Below are 15000 nucleotides of genomic sequence, written 5' to 3'. Positions count from 1 at the left end.
TAATACCAATAATATAAATAATAATTTTAATAATCTTATAGAAAATTTTGAATTCCCAAAGAAATGGAATCCATTATTAAGTAAAATGATAAAGAATGATATTAATGATTCATATGATTTAATTGAAATTAATTCAATTGATGATATTGATTGGATAGCAAATGAAACGTCGAATGGTGTAGTTCAAAGGTTATTTAATTATCTATTTGATAATATTAAATTTGAATTTAAATCTATAATCATTTTAAATTATACTGTAAATCATAATAAATTATCAAAAGGGTATGACGATGATTATGAAGATGGTGGTTATTACTATGAAAGACGATTTTTTTATAGTACAAATTACTTAATTGTACCGTTTTTAGAAGCAATTCAAAACGGATACACTTTAGAATTAAAAGAGATTTGTAGTTATAATGCAAATAAGTATCATTTTAAATTCACTATTGAAACTAATCAATTACCATTAAGAATGAAAGGATCATTACAAATGCCAAATGATTATGAAAGAGTATCGAGAATTTTAAAATTTGAAAAAGAAATTTCAGAAATCCTCTCAAGTGAATTAAATAAACAATTCATTCTTGGTGTCTTAAAAGTAATTCCAAATGCAAAATTAACATCACCATTACTATTTGATAGTAATTTCAAAACTGATTCATTCAAATATAATAATTTAACCTTTATTAGATTTTTATTAAATTCATTTCAAGCTAATATTCATGCAACAATTTCAAATATTTATGATAATCATTATAGAAATATAACTGAAAGAATTGATACTACTACCAATATTAATTGTAATGATCCCAATAATAATAATAATAATAATAATAATATTAATTTAGAAGATATTTTATCATTACTTGAATATTCAATTTTAAAATATAATATTTGTTACTCTCAAAATAATATTTTTCAATTATTATTTTTTAATAATTCAATTAATCATTTATATAAAATGGTACTTAAAGTTAAAGGAATAACATCAAAACAAGTAATAGAAATTTATAATATGATATTTAGAAAATGTGAAAAAGTTGGAATTATTCAACATGATTTTATAAATGCAATTTATTATCTTTGTATTAGATCACCAATATTTGAAAAATATTTACAAAACAAATCCAATTTATCTTTAAATAGATACACAAACTTTTTATACTACAGAAAATGTTATTATGATGATAACAATTTTAATAATGGTGATGGTGATGGTGGTGGTGGTGGTGGTGTAAATATTCATGAAAATAAATGTTATTTTAATGCAAACAAATTCACAATTGAAAAGGTATTAGGTGAAACTCAACTCTATAATCATCTTTTAAATAAAAATCAACAAGAAAAGCAAAACCCTACTACTATACAACCAATTGAAAAATTATTAGAGAAATTAATAAATCAATTCTCTCATCACAGTATAAATAAACCAATTAGTGAAGTTAATCAATTGGATAATTTAATCGAAAGTGATTTATTATTTTGTTGTGATACTAGAAATATTAAATTATTTTTCAAACAATTGGATTTCATTATTGAAAATCCACAAATTAAATTCCATATTGCATCATATGATAATTTACTATTAAAAATCATTAAACTTTTAGAAAATGATTTTGATTTATTATTAAAATTTATTGATAAATCAACTCAAATCCAACAAACAATTGAATTAAAATCCAGAATGTCTTTATCATATGCACTACTATCGATTAGTAAAAAATTCCAAAGATTAGAAGTTTATGACTTTTTTCAACAAACTTTTAATTCTCAAAAAAAAATAGAAATAAAAAGAAAATAATAATAAAGTAAACATATATTTTTTTTTTATTTTTTTTTATTTATTTATTTACAGTTTAAATGATTATTTTTTAGCATCAGACATAAAAGTAAGTAAATATTGAGCGATTTCATTAATGGTTTGTTGATTGAATTCATATGAAACACCACTTTCGTTGTAGAGGATGTAGGATCTATTTCTTTGTTTTTCTGTTAATGATAATGGTAATGCATAGTTGGGTGCAGTAGTTGATGGAGCGCTAGTAGGATGTTCAGAATCTGAATCAGTGTCAGCATCAGAGCCATCGTCAATGATTTTACCCAATGGAACGACTAATAACCACCAGAAAAAGGTTTCACCATTTTCATAGGTTACTTGATCACTAACTACATTAAGATGAAGACAAGACATTCTGAGATACCATGGCACCAATTTTGGTTCACTTTCGAATGTAATGATTAAATACTTTTGTTCATTACGTAAGTGTGTGGTTAATTGTTTAAAGAATTTTCCACCTAAACCACCACCTCTAATACCTGGTCTAACTGCAAGATAATCCATATGGTAGGATTTATAAGCATGTACTTCGACAATCTAATAAAAATAATAAATAATAAATAAAAATATGTTAATATTTAAATTGATTGGAAGATTATAGAGAATATAATTATTATTATTGTTGTTAGTTTTTTTTTTTTTTTTTTTACTTACAAAAGCACAAGCTAAAACTAAACCTTTATCATCTTCCATTACCATCATACGATAAAGACCTCTATTGCATAAAGTATGAAGGTGATTTTTACCTGGCTCTGTTGGTTCAAAGAAACTTGAACCATACATTTCGAGGGCTTGTTTGAAACCATCATCATGATCAGGATTGAAAATTTCTCTAAAGATGTATCCATCAGATGTAACAACTCTAGTGGCATCAGATTTCATTTGAAGGAAATCATTGATTTGTTTTTGAGTTGGTTGTTGGAAGGATACAATTTCTGGTGTCTTTGAAAAAGCTGAACCATAAACTATAGAGAAAGGTAACTCTCCTGCTCCGGATTTTATTCCACCCTTTGAAGTTATGATTTCTTCAGAACTGATGGCTTGTTGTTGTTGTTGTTGTTGTTGTTGTTGTTGTTGTTGTTGTTCTGAAACGATTGATGGTGATAATGTTGTTGAGGAGGAAGAAGGAAGAACAACATCAGCCAATGGTACTCCAAAGTTGTTGGTGGATAAATCCAGTTCGGTTTTGTTGACATCAGTGGGGGCAATTTCATCAGGAATACGACTTGTGCTTGATAGCAAATCTTACGAACTCGGCATTTAATGGGGCCGACATTGCGGCATAGGAGATTTCTTGACTGGAGCCAAAAGTAAGTGAAACATCAGCTTTCTTCAATGATGGTGAAGAAAATGCTTCTGAAACACCACAAGATTGTGGATTTCCTGAAACTTCGACCATACTAGTTGAAAGTGGGTCTTTTATCGTATGTATGTAGTCACTACTACTAAAAACGTTGTTATCTAAAAGGGTTCTCAATATGAGGGCTGCCATCGTAATGACTTGATTAATGATTGTTTGTAATTGTTGGTCTAAAAAAGTGAATTGCTTTTTAAAATAAATTGAAAATTTGACAAAATAAAATAAAATTAATTATAACAATAAATTTGATATTCTTGTTATATATTATTATTATAATTATTATAGTAAAAACCTAAATAAATAAAAATTTTAATTTTTTAAAATAAATAAAAAAAAAATAAAAAAAAAAAAATTATGATTAGAAAAAAAATATTTTAAAATTAAAATTTAAAACACCACAATAAAATTACCAACAGTGTGTTGTATTTCCTAAAAATAAAATAAAATAAAATAAAAAAAACAAAAAAAAAAAAAAACAGTATTGTATGTGGAAAAAAAATTTTAAAAGAAGAAAAAAAAAAAATAAAAAAATTTTTTTTTTTTATTTTTATTTTTTGAAACGTGTCAAAAATAAATGAATAAATAGTAGTAGTAGTCATACTTTACTTGTTTTTTTTTTGTGTGTTTTTTATGGTTTAAAAAAAAAAAAAAAAAAAAAGTTTAAAAAATTTTTTTTTTATAAAAATCGAAAAAAAAAAAAAATATATTTATTTTTAATTTTTTTTAATTTTTTTTTTACATTTTTTTTTTCCAAAACATTTTTTTGTGCAAGCCTGTCATACCTACCAAATAATTATATGGCGTAACTGGGATTTTGATTAATTTATTTAAAAAAAATATCAAATAAAAAAATAAAAAAAAAATCGTTTTTTAAATTTTTTTTATAATAATTTTCAAACCACTTCAAAATCGTTTTTTGAATTTTTTTTTAAATTTAAACATCATTTTGGGGTTAATAATAATAAAAAAAAAAAAACAAAAAAAAAAAAAAATAAAAAAAGAAATCAACAATTTTTATTTAATTATTTTTCTATTTATTATTATTTTTTTTTTTTTTTTCAATTTGTTATTATTTTTTTTTTTTTTATTAAAAATATTTTTTGGCAAATTGTGTCCGGAAAAAAAAAAAAAAAAAAAAAAAAAAAAAAAAAATAAAATAAAATAAAATAAAATAAAATAAAATAAAATAAAATAAAATAAAATAAAATAAAATAAAAAAAAAAAAAATTAATTAAAATAAATTAAAATAAAGTCTGGAAAATGATTAAAAAGTTTTATTATTTTATTATTATTATAATTAATATTATTATTATTATTATTATTATTATTATTATTATTATTATTATTATTATTATTATTATTATTATTATTATTATTATTATTATTTTTATTTTTTATTTTTTTTATTTATTTTTTTTTTTTTTTGAGTGATCAATCAAAATCCTTTTTTCTTTAAAATTAAAAATTAAAATTATTTATTTATTTTTTATTTTTATTTTTTTTTATTTGTATTTATTATAAATTATATTTTATATTAAAATTTTTTTTTTTTTTTTAAAAAAATTATTATTGTTCTATTATACTATCAACAATATCTTTTTGAGGTAGTGGAGGAGTTTGATGTATATTACCAAAACCCATTTCGTGTTGTTCAGTTGTGATTGTTGCTAATCTATAGAGTGTAAGAAATACCATAAGATGAAGTAGGACAGAATATATGAAAAGGAATAGACGACTGTATTTATTTGATAGGAAAAATCTTGAACCATTTAAAATCACCCTTTCAGCTGTATTCATCTCTCTATATCTTCGATATTTCTCTTTTTTATTGAATGATAAAAATGGATTTATTGATTCTTCATAAAGTTTACCATATTTCTCTTCAGTTTCAGGTCCACCTTGAGATGATGATGATGAGGAAGAGGAAGGAATATCTAAACCTCTTTCAACATCATATGATTTTTCAAAACCACTATTATTTCTTTTACTATGAATTTCTTTATTGGCATTGTTGATGCCACCACCACCTGATTTATTTTTATCATAACTTTGTAAAAATCTAATTTTTTCATATAATTTAATATTATCAGTTTTTAATGATGATAATTCTTGACGACATGAATCTAGTTGTTTTTCAAGTTTACTTTTATCACTCTCTAATTCTACAATCTTTGTTTTAAATCTATCACGTTGACTTATTACAATATCTAACATTTTGTCATCTTTTGATTGTACAATATTACCAGCACCAACTTGTTGAGGTGAATTTGAAAATGATTCATTTGATGATCTTATTAATGTATTTACACTGTTATTATTATTATTAGTACCAATATTTAATGGTGAGTTATTATTTGATGATGATGATGATGATAGTGATGTATTAATTGTTGTATTGTTTGTTGTATTTGTAGGTAAAAGGTCAGAAATATCCATTATATCTTTATTTGATGATTGTAATTGTGATGATGATAATGAGTTATGATGATGATGATGATTTAAATGATGATGGTGTTGTTGTTGTTGTTGTTGTTGTTGATAAACTAAAGAACCAGCATTACCATTTGAATTTAAACCATTAATAACACCACCATTTGATAAATCTTCTTCTAATCTTTGAATTAATAATAATTGTTCATCTTTAACTTTTTGTAATTCATCAATTGCTAAATTCTTTTCAATTAATTCAGATTCTTGTGTATTTGTTAAAAGACGTAAACGTGTACATTCATTTTCTAATTGTCTATTTTTATCTTTTAATAGTTTATCACTACCACCACCAGTGTTATTAGTAGTATTATTTTGATTATTATCTTTTTCTTGATCAATTATTGCTTTATTAATTTCATCTTGATCAACAATTGCTTTTAAGGTTAATAGTTCTTTTTTAATTAATTCAACCTCAGAAGGTGATGGATTATTTTGAATGTATTTATCAAGTTTTTCAACTTTTTCCTTTTCAATTTCATAAAGTCTTGAAAGATTTGATTTCTCATCTTGTTGTGTTGAAATGTGAGTTTTTAACTCTTGAATTTGGTCGACCAATTTAGAGGTTTCAGTTTCTTTTTGTAACATTTCCAACTCTAAATCGGCTACTCTTTTAACCATTGGTGTTAGGGAATTCTTTTCAACCATTGATTCCTCACGAATTGATAGATTCTCACGTTGAAGTGTGGTGAGTTTAGATTGAACTCTATCGAATTCAACAGTTAGCATTTCAATCTCTGAATGTTTAGATTGCAATTCATCCTCGTATTTGGTTTTAATATCCAATAGTTGATTTTGAATTTGATTATTTGTAATGGAGATTTTGGTAAGTTCATCTTGTAATTGGTCATTTTGTTTTTGTAATTGTTGTTCACGTTGTTTCGAAGCTTGTAGCTGTTGTTGAAATTCTTGTTTCAACTCTTGTTCTTTTAAATTCAATTTATCCATTGAAATGAATTCGGAACGCTCGGAATTCATCTCTTTGATTTTATCTTCCAATCTTCGGATTGTGACTTCTTGATTTTGAATCTCTTGAAACTCCTTTTTGAAATCGGTTAGCTGCATTTGTAATTTTCTATTCTCTATCTCTAATTTAGTGGTTTGATCAACTTTTGAGCATTCCTCCAATGCTGCACTCAATGCAGGTACAGGATCTGATATCTCATTCAAATCCTTATACATACCAAGGAATACTGTCTCGGTGAATTTACTACGTTTGGTGAGTTTATCAACTTCATCTTGATAAAGTTTTAAAAGTGATCCAAATTGTTTAATCTTTTCATCATCTGTAAACTTTTTAAAATCTTGTGTTTGTTTTGCTAATACTTTTCTACTCTTTAGACAATCTTCTTTTAATGCACCAATTTGTGTTACATTATCACCAAATTCATTCTTTTTTTTATCAATATTAAATAATTTCCATGATTCTAATATTGATTCAAATGTTTTATTTGAAGATGAAGAAGAAGAAGAAGGAGTAGATGTTGAATTTGATTGAGTTATTGGTTGTGTTGGTGGTTGTGTTGGTATAATAACATTTGGGTTTGGTGTCATTGAACCTTGTGTTGAGGTTGGAGAAGATGTAAATGAATTAATATCTGTTGTAGTTGTTGGTACCACAATAGGTGGGGAAGAAGGTATTGAGGATTGTTTATTATCCGTCATTATTTATTACATAATATTAAATGAAGGTTTCAATATATTGGGAAAAAAAAAAAAAAATAAAAAAAAAAACAAAAAAAAAAAAAAAAAATTGAAAAAAAAAAATAAAAAAAAAAATAAAAATAATAATTTAATTAAATTTAAATTAAATTAAATTTTTATTTTGGTTAATGTTTTTTTAGTAAAAAAAAAAAAAAAAAAAAAAATACTTTATTAAGAATCTTGATATTAAAACTGAAAAAAAAAAAAAAAAAAAAAAATATAATTTTATTTTTTTAAAAAATTTATTTACAAATAATTCATATCAGTATCCATTACTAATACAGGTTTATATTCATCATCTTCACTATCATAATCTTCATTGTCATAGTTATTTTGTTGTTGATAATTAATTGATTTTTCATTACTATTGTTATTATTATTATTATTATCTTCTTCTTCATCATCATCATCATCTTCATCATCATCATCATCTTTATTTTTATTATTTTCATTATATTCTTTTTTAATTCCAAATGGTTTATTATTATTTTCATTATAATTATTATTAAAATTAATTTGATTAAATAAATTTAAATTCCAATTAAATTTATTTGAAACATAATTTTTTAAATCAATTATTGTTTTAAATAATTGTAATTGAATTGGTGATAATTGTTCAAGATTTGTAAATTCAGGATTATAAACTGATTCAATGAATTGTTTTAGTAATGGTTTAATGAATACTCTATTTGACAATTCCGATTCAAACATATCATTTGGTGCTTCTTGTAATTGATTTTTTAATATCTTAAAAAATTCAATAAAAAGTATTGGTTTCTTTAAAACTAATTCATCACATGATAGAAACAACGTCACCAATTCTTTCCATTGTTGAAATCCTGACCATGTCATACCAAATATAAATAACACAAAACAAAATTCAATTTCACCTAATAAATCCATTTCATTATCTTTATAATATTTATTAATTATAAATTCAATACATTCAGATTTATCAATATTCCATTTACTTAAATTACTAATATCAATACTATTATTACCTGTTGTTGTCGTTGCTGTTGAATTTTGAATTATTGGATTTTTTGGTATTTTTGAAAAATATGGTACACCCCAATTCTTTGATTTACTATTATTAGTAGTACTACTGGTGGTGGTGGTGGTGGTGGTGGTGGTGGTGGTGCTACTTGTTGAGGGTGATCCTCTTGATTCATTAAATTGTTTTAATTTTAAATCTAAATCATTTAAAAGTTTTTTTTCTTTTTTTGAAGAAGCACTATTTTGTTGTTGATCATATGAACATGAATCTCCATTTATGATATTTGAAATTGGTAAAATTCTATCCAATAGGGATTTGGTGATATGTGATGTTAGTAAATTCCATTGAATTTGAGTACCATCGAATGGATATGGTGCAAGATTTTTATCAAATTCAAAGTTTCTAACTGCATATGTATAAGATTGAATCTCTTGTTCAGTAATTGACTGATCCGGAAAGAAATCTTCTTCTTCTTTATTCCAACGTTTTATGAAAACTTGTTGTGAACCATTAGTTTCTTCACCAACATAATTATCTTTATTATTATTATTATTATTATTCTTTTTATTATTATTGATTTCATTCACCCATATAAAACTACTAGATATTAAAACACTATCACCATATTCATTTGAAGAAGTACAATGAAACATGTGAACACCAGGTGGTATCATTTTAACACCTTTAAACATTGGACCTGACGTCCAAACTTTATTATCAATTCCAATTGTTGAACCTTCTGGTACATCTAATATTAATAATGTTGCATATTTTTCATTTAATTCTCTAGCTTTTTCATTATCCATTATTATTTATTTTTATTATTTATTTATTATTTATTATTATTATTATTATTATTATTATTATTATTATTTAATTTAATTAATGAAAAAAAAAAAAAAATTACAACATGTTAATTGTAAAAATTTCACTTTTCGAAATTTTCATTTTTTTTTTTTTTTTTTATTTTTATTTTTATTTTTAAATTTATTTTTTATTTGTGAATTTTCATTGGTGTGTGCGTGATTTGAGCATTCACATTTTGTAAATTAAAATATATATTTATATATATAATATTATTTTTATTCATATAGAATTATAATTAATAATGTCAGATAATTTATATGATGAATTTGGTAATTATATTGGAGAAAGTTTAGAAGATGAAGAAGTAACATATGATCAACAACAGCAACAACAAGAAGAGGAGGAGGAAGAGGATAGAAAACCAAACCAACAACAACAACAACAACAATATAATGACGATGAAGCACATATAGAAGAAACAGGAGATAATGATGGTGGTGATGAAATGAATATAGATAGAGATAATATACAAATTTCAACAACATCAGCAATTGTATTACATGAAGATAAACAATATTTTCCAGATGCATCAGATGTTTATAAAGGTGTTGAAGTTATGGTACAAGATGAAGATTCACAACCATTATCAAAACCAATCATTGATCCAAAGAAAAATAAATCATTTACAATCACTGAAAAAGATTATCCAGAAACAAGTTATTCTAAACAATTTTTAACCGATTTATCAACATATCCACAATTCATTAGAAATGTTTCTTTAATCGGTCAATTACATCATGGTAAAACTTCATTCATGGATATGTTATTTCAACAAACTCATGAAAAGAAATGGTTAAGTTCAAAACCAGTAAGTATATAAATATATATTATATTTTATAAAAAGATATATATATATATTAATTTAATTTAATTTTTTAAAAAAAAAATAGATGAGATATACAGATACTAGAAATGATGAACAAGAAAGATTAATATCAATAAAGTCAACACCAATGTCATTAGTTTTACCAAATTCAAAAGATAAATCATATTTAATTAATATATTAGATACACCAGGACATCCAAACTTTTTAGATGAAGTTACTGCATCAATTGCATTATCAGATATTGCTGTAATTATCATTGATGCATTAGAAGGTGTAATGATGCAAACTGAAAGATTAATTAAACATGCTGTTGCTGAAGGTTTATCAATTTGTGTTGTTATAAATAAAATGGATAGATTAATATTAGAATTAAAATTACCACCAGTAGATGCATATTTTAAATTAAAACATACAATTGATGAAGTTAATTCAATTTTAGATTTATGTTCACATGGTAGTGGTAGTGGTGGTAGTGATGGTAATACTAGAGGTAGTGCTAATGAAAAGATTAAAGTATCACCAGAATTAGGTAATGTTATTTTTGCAAGTTCAGAAATGGGTTGGTGTTTTAGTTTAGAATCATTCGCAAATATTTATATTGAAACTTATGGTGGTGGTTTTAAGAGTAGTGAATTTGCTAAAAGATTATGGGGTGATCTTTATTTTAATGAAAGTACACGTATGTTTAGAAAACAAGCATCAGGAAATGGTGAACATGTAAGATCATTTGTACACTTTATTTTAAATCCAATTTATAAGATTTATTCAACTGTAATTAGTGAAGAGAAACCAGTGGTTGAAGCAACCCTAAGAGAATTGGGTATTAAACTTTCAAAAGAAACTTATAATTTAGATATTAGACCATTGTTAAGAGTTGTATTGGGTTCATTTTTCGGTGGTAAATCAAATGCATTTGTAGATATGTTGGCAGCATTACCATCACCAATTGATAATGCTAGACGTAAAGCAACAACACTCTATACAGGTCCATTGAATGGTGAGTATGGCAGGTCATTGGTGGAATGTGATCCAAAGGGTCCATTGCTAATTTATATCACAAAGTTATTATCAAAACCCGATGGTAAAGGATTCGATTGTTTAGGTCGTATTATGTCTGGTAGCATTAGTAAAGGTCAATCCATTAGAGTTTTACGTGAAAAATACTCACCAGATAATAATGAAGAAGATATGGAAGAATGTGAATGTGAAGGCGTTTTCATTGGTGAAGCACGTTATAAAATCGAGATTGAAAAAGCACAAGCAGGTATGTGGGTTTTATTAGATGGTGTCGATGGTCCAATCGTAAAGACTGCCACCATTACCTCAAAAAAAGATTTATCATCTGACGAGGATGAGAATAGGGCACATATTTTCCGTCCACTTCATTTCATAACTAAATCAGTTTGTAAGGTTGCAATCGAACCAATCAATCCATCGGAATTACCAAAGATGTTGGATGGTTTAAGAAAGATCGATAAATCCTATCCATTGGCAATTACAAAGGCTGAGGAATCGGGTGAACATGTTATTTTAGGTACAGGTGAGCTTTATTTAGATTGTATTTTACATGACCTTAGATTAATGTATACAGAGATTGAAATCAAAGTAGATGATCCAGTTATCACATTGACAGAAACAATCGTTGAAACTTCATCAATTAAATGTTATGCTGATACTCAAAATAAAAAGAATCGTCTAACAATGATCGCTGAACCATTGGAGAATGGATTAGCCGATGATATTGAAAATGGTATGGTGAAACTGGATTGGCCAAAGAAAAAGAGATCAGAATATTTCCAATCAAAGTACGACTGGGATGTTTTAGCCTCCAATTCGATTTGGGCATTTGGTCCAGATATCAATGGTCCAAATATCCTATTGAACGATACCCTCCCAACTGAAGTGAACAGATCCCTTCTATTATCCATCTCTGATTCCGTGGTTAGAGGCTTCCAATGGGCCACTAAAGAAGGTCCATTGGTTGATGAACCAATTAGAAATGTAAAATTCAAACTATTGGATGCCACCATTGCCTCTGAACCAATTCAAAGATCCAGTGGCCATATTGTACCTGCCGCACGTTCTGTAACACATTCATCATTTTTAGTATCAACACCACGTTTAATGGAGCCTGTTTATCTAGTTGAAGTAATCTCACCAATCGATTGTCTCAATGCAATCGAAAATGTTTTAACACGTCGTCGTGGTCATATCATTCATGACTTGCCAAAACCTGGTACACCACTTCACATTACAAAAGCTTTAATACCCGTATTGGATTCATATGGTTTTGAAACCGATCTTAGAGTTCATACTCAAGGTCAAGCTTTCTGTCTTTCAACATTTGATCATTGGCAAGTGGTTCCAGGTGATCCTTTAGATAAATCAATTAAACTTCGTCCATTAGAACCTTCTCCAAAACTTCATTTGGCTCGTGAACTTTTAATCAAAACTCGTAAGAGAAAAGGTCTATCTGAAGATGTTAATTTTGGTAAACATTTCGATGAACAACTTTTATTATCTTTATCTCAAAATGAAAATCAATATAGATAAAAAAAAAAAAAAAAAAAAAAAAAAAAAAAAAAAAAATCAAAGTTTTATCCAATTCTTCCAACAAAATAAAATTTAAAAAAATTTATTCCAAAAAAAATAAAAAAATAAAAATAAAATAAATTTTATGGACTTGGTCCAAATTTTAATAAAATCTTCACACAATCTCTCTTTTTTTTTTTTTTTTTTTTTTTGGGGTTTTTACTCTTTTTCCAATTGGTTGGTTAACAAAAAAAAAAAAAAATTTAAAAATTTTTACTATTTAAAGAAGAAATAAAGTTTTTTGAATTTTGAAAAATAGTATTTATTTTTGTTTTAAAATACTTAAATTTTTAAATTTTAAAAAAAAAAAAGAAAAAGTTGGAAAAAAAAAGTTTGGAAAAAAAAAAATATATCTTTTTTACCATCTTTCAATTTCTTCAAGTGAAAGCATTTTAATTGGTGGAGTATCATTTTGAAGACTTGGATTGGTTTGTTGATGATTATTGTTAATAATATCATTATCATTATTATCATTATTGATATTATTAAAATTATTATTATTATTATTATTATTATTATAAGGTACATAAGAATAACTAGGGTTTGTATTTTCATTATTCAATGATTGGGAAGCGCCAAAAGAATAAATGTTATTTCCAAACCATTTCTCTAAACCACCATCACCTTTAAGGTGTGGTGTTATATTAGGTGGTGTTGAGCTATAATTTTGTTGTTGTTGTTGTTGTTGTTGTTGTTGTTGTTGTTGTTGTTGTTGTTGTTGTTGTTGTTGTTGTTGTTGTTGTGATTCTTGTTCTTGTTGCTCTTGTTCTTGTTGATAACTATCATCTTGAGAATTGTTCAATGTTGAGGTTTGGTAATTTGCCTTACCAACTTCAATAATATTATTATTATTACTATTATTATTTTTATTATTATTATTATTATTATTATTATTATTATTATTATTATTATTTGTTGAAAAACCTGGTGGTGGAGCTATTGTAGAAAAACCTGGTGGTGGTATTAATACCACACTATTACTACTTTGATGTTGTGGTGATTTTTGTTGGTATTTGTTATTATAATAGCTTTTTACATAGCCATTCCCATTGTTGTTGTTGTTGTTGTTGTTGTTGTTGTTGTTGTTGTTGTTGTTGTTGTTGTTGTTGTTGTTGTTGTAATGGTGATGGTTATTGTGGCCATGATAGTTGCTGTGGTGGTTTCCGCTGCTATTTAAACTATTTTGACTATTATTTAAATTATTTTGGCTGTTGTTTGAACTATTTTGACCATTACTTAAATTGTTTTGACTATTGTTTAAGCTATTTGAACCTGATTTAGGTGTCCAAGTCGAAAAACCATTTGAAAATACATCACCATTATTATTTTCATTATTATTATTATTGTTGTTGTTGTTGTTGTTGTTGTTGTTGTTGTTGTTGTTGTTGTTGTTGTTGTTGTTGTTGTTGTTGTTGTTGTTGTTGTTGTTGTTGTAGTGGTGGTTGTTGTTGTTGTTGTTATTATTATTATTATTATTATGATTATTGAAATTTTTACCAGTAATGTAAACTTTAGTAGTGGTTCTATCAGTTTCAATATTTTGTGAATCAGAATTGCTGCCATCAAAAGAATCATTATTATTGTTGTCATTATTATTATTACTATTACTATTATTATTGCTGCTGTTATTATTGTTATTATTATTATTACTATTATTGTTGTTATTATTATTTCTATTACTGTAATTTAACTTCCAAGTATGAAAAAGGGATTCTGATTTTGTTGAGAATAAATCAAGTTTTCCAATGAGATTATCCATTTCCTCCTCACCAGTTGAATCCAATTGGTCAATTATTGGCTCAGAGTCATCGATATCGTTGTTGTGGTGGTTGTTGTTATTATTGTTGTTGTTGTTGTTGTTGTTGTCTCCATTATTGAAACTGTTACTATTGGAGCCACCATTAAAACTGGCATTAAAGCCACTACCTGAACTTCCATTATTGAAACTACCACTAAAACTACTAATAGAGCTTCCATTATTAAAACTTCCATGATTAAAACTACCATTTGAGGAACTACCATTGTTAAAACTATTATTGAAACTGCCATTATTAAAACTGTTGGAACTTCCATTATTAAAAGTGTTGCTATAGGTGTTAAATGATGAAGATGGAGAGGTAGTTGTGGATGACGATGGTGTTGAATTTGGTGGAGTTGAAGGAGTAGATGAGTTTGAATTGAAAGGTTTTTCAAAGTGATTTTTTTGGAATCTGTGTGGATTACTGCCAACATTTCCATTGCTATTGCTGCTAACACTATTACTAATGTTATTATTGCCACTATTATTAATATTATTATTATTGGTGCTGTTATTATTACTATTATT

At 25.5% G+C, this 15000-nt stretch overlaps 6 protein-coding genes across 6 annotated transcripts in view; 2 read left to right on the top strand and 4 right to left on the bottom strand.

The window, feature by feature from the left end:
* Nucleotides 1-1804, top strand: part of DDB_G0283379 (hypothetical protein) — a gene marked incomplete at both ends in the record, with an annotated part of 3594 nt that extends 1790 nt beyond the window's left edge. The window contains one exon of the mRNA XM_634023.1: nucleotides 1-1804. This exon is cut by the window's left edge and continues 1790 nt beyond it. Within this exon, the coding sequence (XP_639115.1) occupies nucleotides 1-1804 (1804 nt within the window).
* Nucleotides 1805-1867: 63 nt separating this feature from the next.
* On the bottom strand, nucleotides 1868-3332 carry DDB_G0283377 (hypothetical protein; the record flags this gene model as incomplete). The annotated part of the gene is made up of 3 exons (XM_634022.1): nucleotides 1868-2377; nucleotides 2495-3071; nucleotides 3094-3332. The coding sequence occupies 3 exons, from the start codon at nucleotides 3330-3332 to the stop codon at nucleotides 1868-1870; spliced, it is 1326 nt and encodes a 441-aa protein (XP_639114.1).
* A 1434-nt stretch (nucleotides 3333-4766) lies between these two features.
* scdA (C-terminal CASP domain-containing protein) lies at nucleotides 4767-7352 on the bottom strand (the record flags this gene model as incomplete). Its single annotated transcript, XM_634021.1, has 1 exon — nucleotides 4767-7352. The coding sequence occupies one exon, from the start codon at nucleotides 7350-7352 to the stop codon at nucleotides 4767-4769; it is 2586 nt and encodes an 861-aa protein (XP_639113.1).
* Nucleotides 7353-7637: 285 nt separating this feature from the next.
* On the bottom strand, nucleotides 7638-9194 carry DDB_G0283361 (hypothetical protein; the record flags this gene model as incomplete). The annotated part of the gene is made up of 1 exon (XM_634020.1): nucleotides 7638-9194. The coding sequence occupies one exon, from the start codon at nucleotides 9192-9194 to the stop codon at nucleotides 7638-7640; it is 1557 nt and encodes a 518-aa protein (XP_639112.1).
* Nucleotides 9195-9496: 302 nt separating this feature from the next.
* eftud2 (U5 small nuclear ribonucleoprotein subunit) lies at nucleotides 9497-12635 on the top strand (the record flags this gene model as incomplete). Its single annotated transcript, XM_634019.1, has 2 exons — nucleotides 9497-10063; nucleotides 10146-12635. The coding sequence occupies 2 exons, from the start codon at nucleotides 9497-9499 to the stop codon at nucleotides 12633-12635; spliced, it is 3057 nt and encodes a 1018-aa protein (XP_639111.1).
* A 397-nt stretch (nucleotides 12636-13032) lies between these two features.
* The window catches only part of DDB_G0283357 (hypothetical protein), a gene marked incomplete at both ends in the record, with an annotated part of 3822 nt that continues 1854 nt past the window's right edge, over nucleotides 13033-15000 (bottom strand). The window contains one exon of the mRNA XM_634018.1: nucleotides 13033-15000. This exon is cut by the window's right edge and continues 1733 nt beyond it. Coding sequence (XP_639110.1) covers nucleotides 13033-15000 — 1968 coding nt within the window.

The sequence above is a fragment of the Dictyostelium discoideum genome, assembly GCF_000004695.1.
Source record: "Dictyostelium discoideum AX4 chromosome 4 chromosome, whole genome shotgun sequence".
NCBI lineage: Eukaryota > Evosea > Eumycetozoa > Dictyosteliales > Dictyosteliaceae > Dictyostelium > Dictyostelium discoideum.
This window is presented reverse-complemented; position numbering and strand designations above follow the sequence as displayed.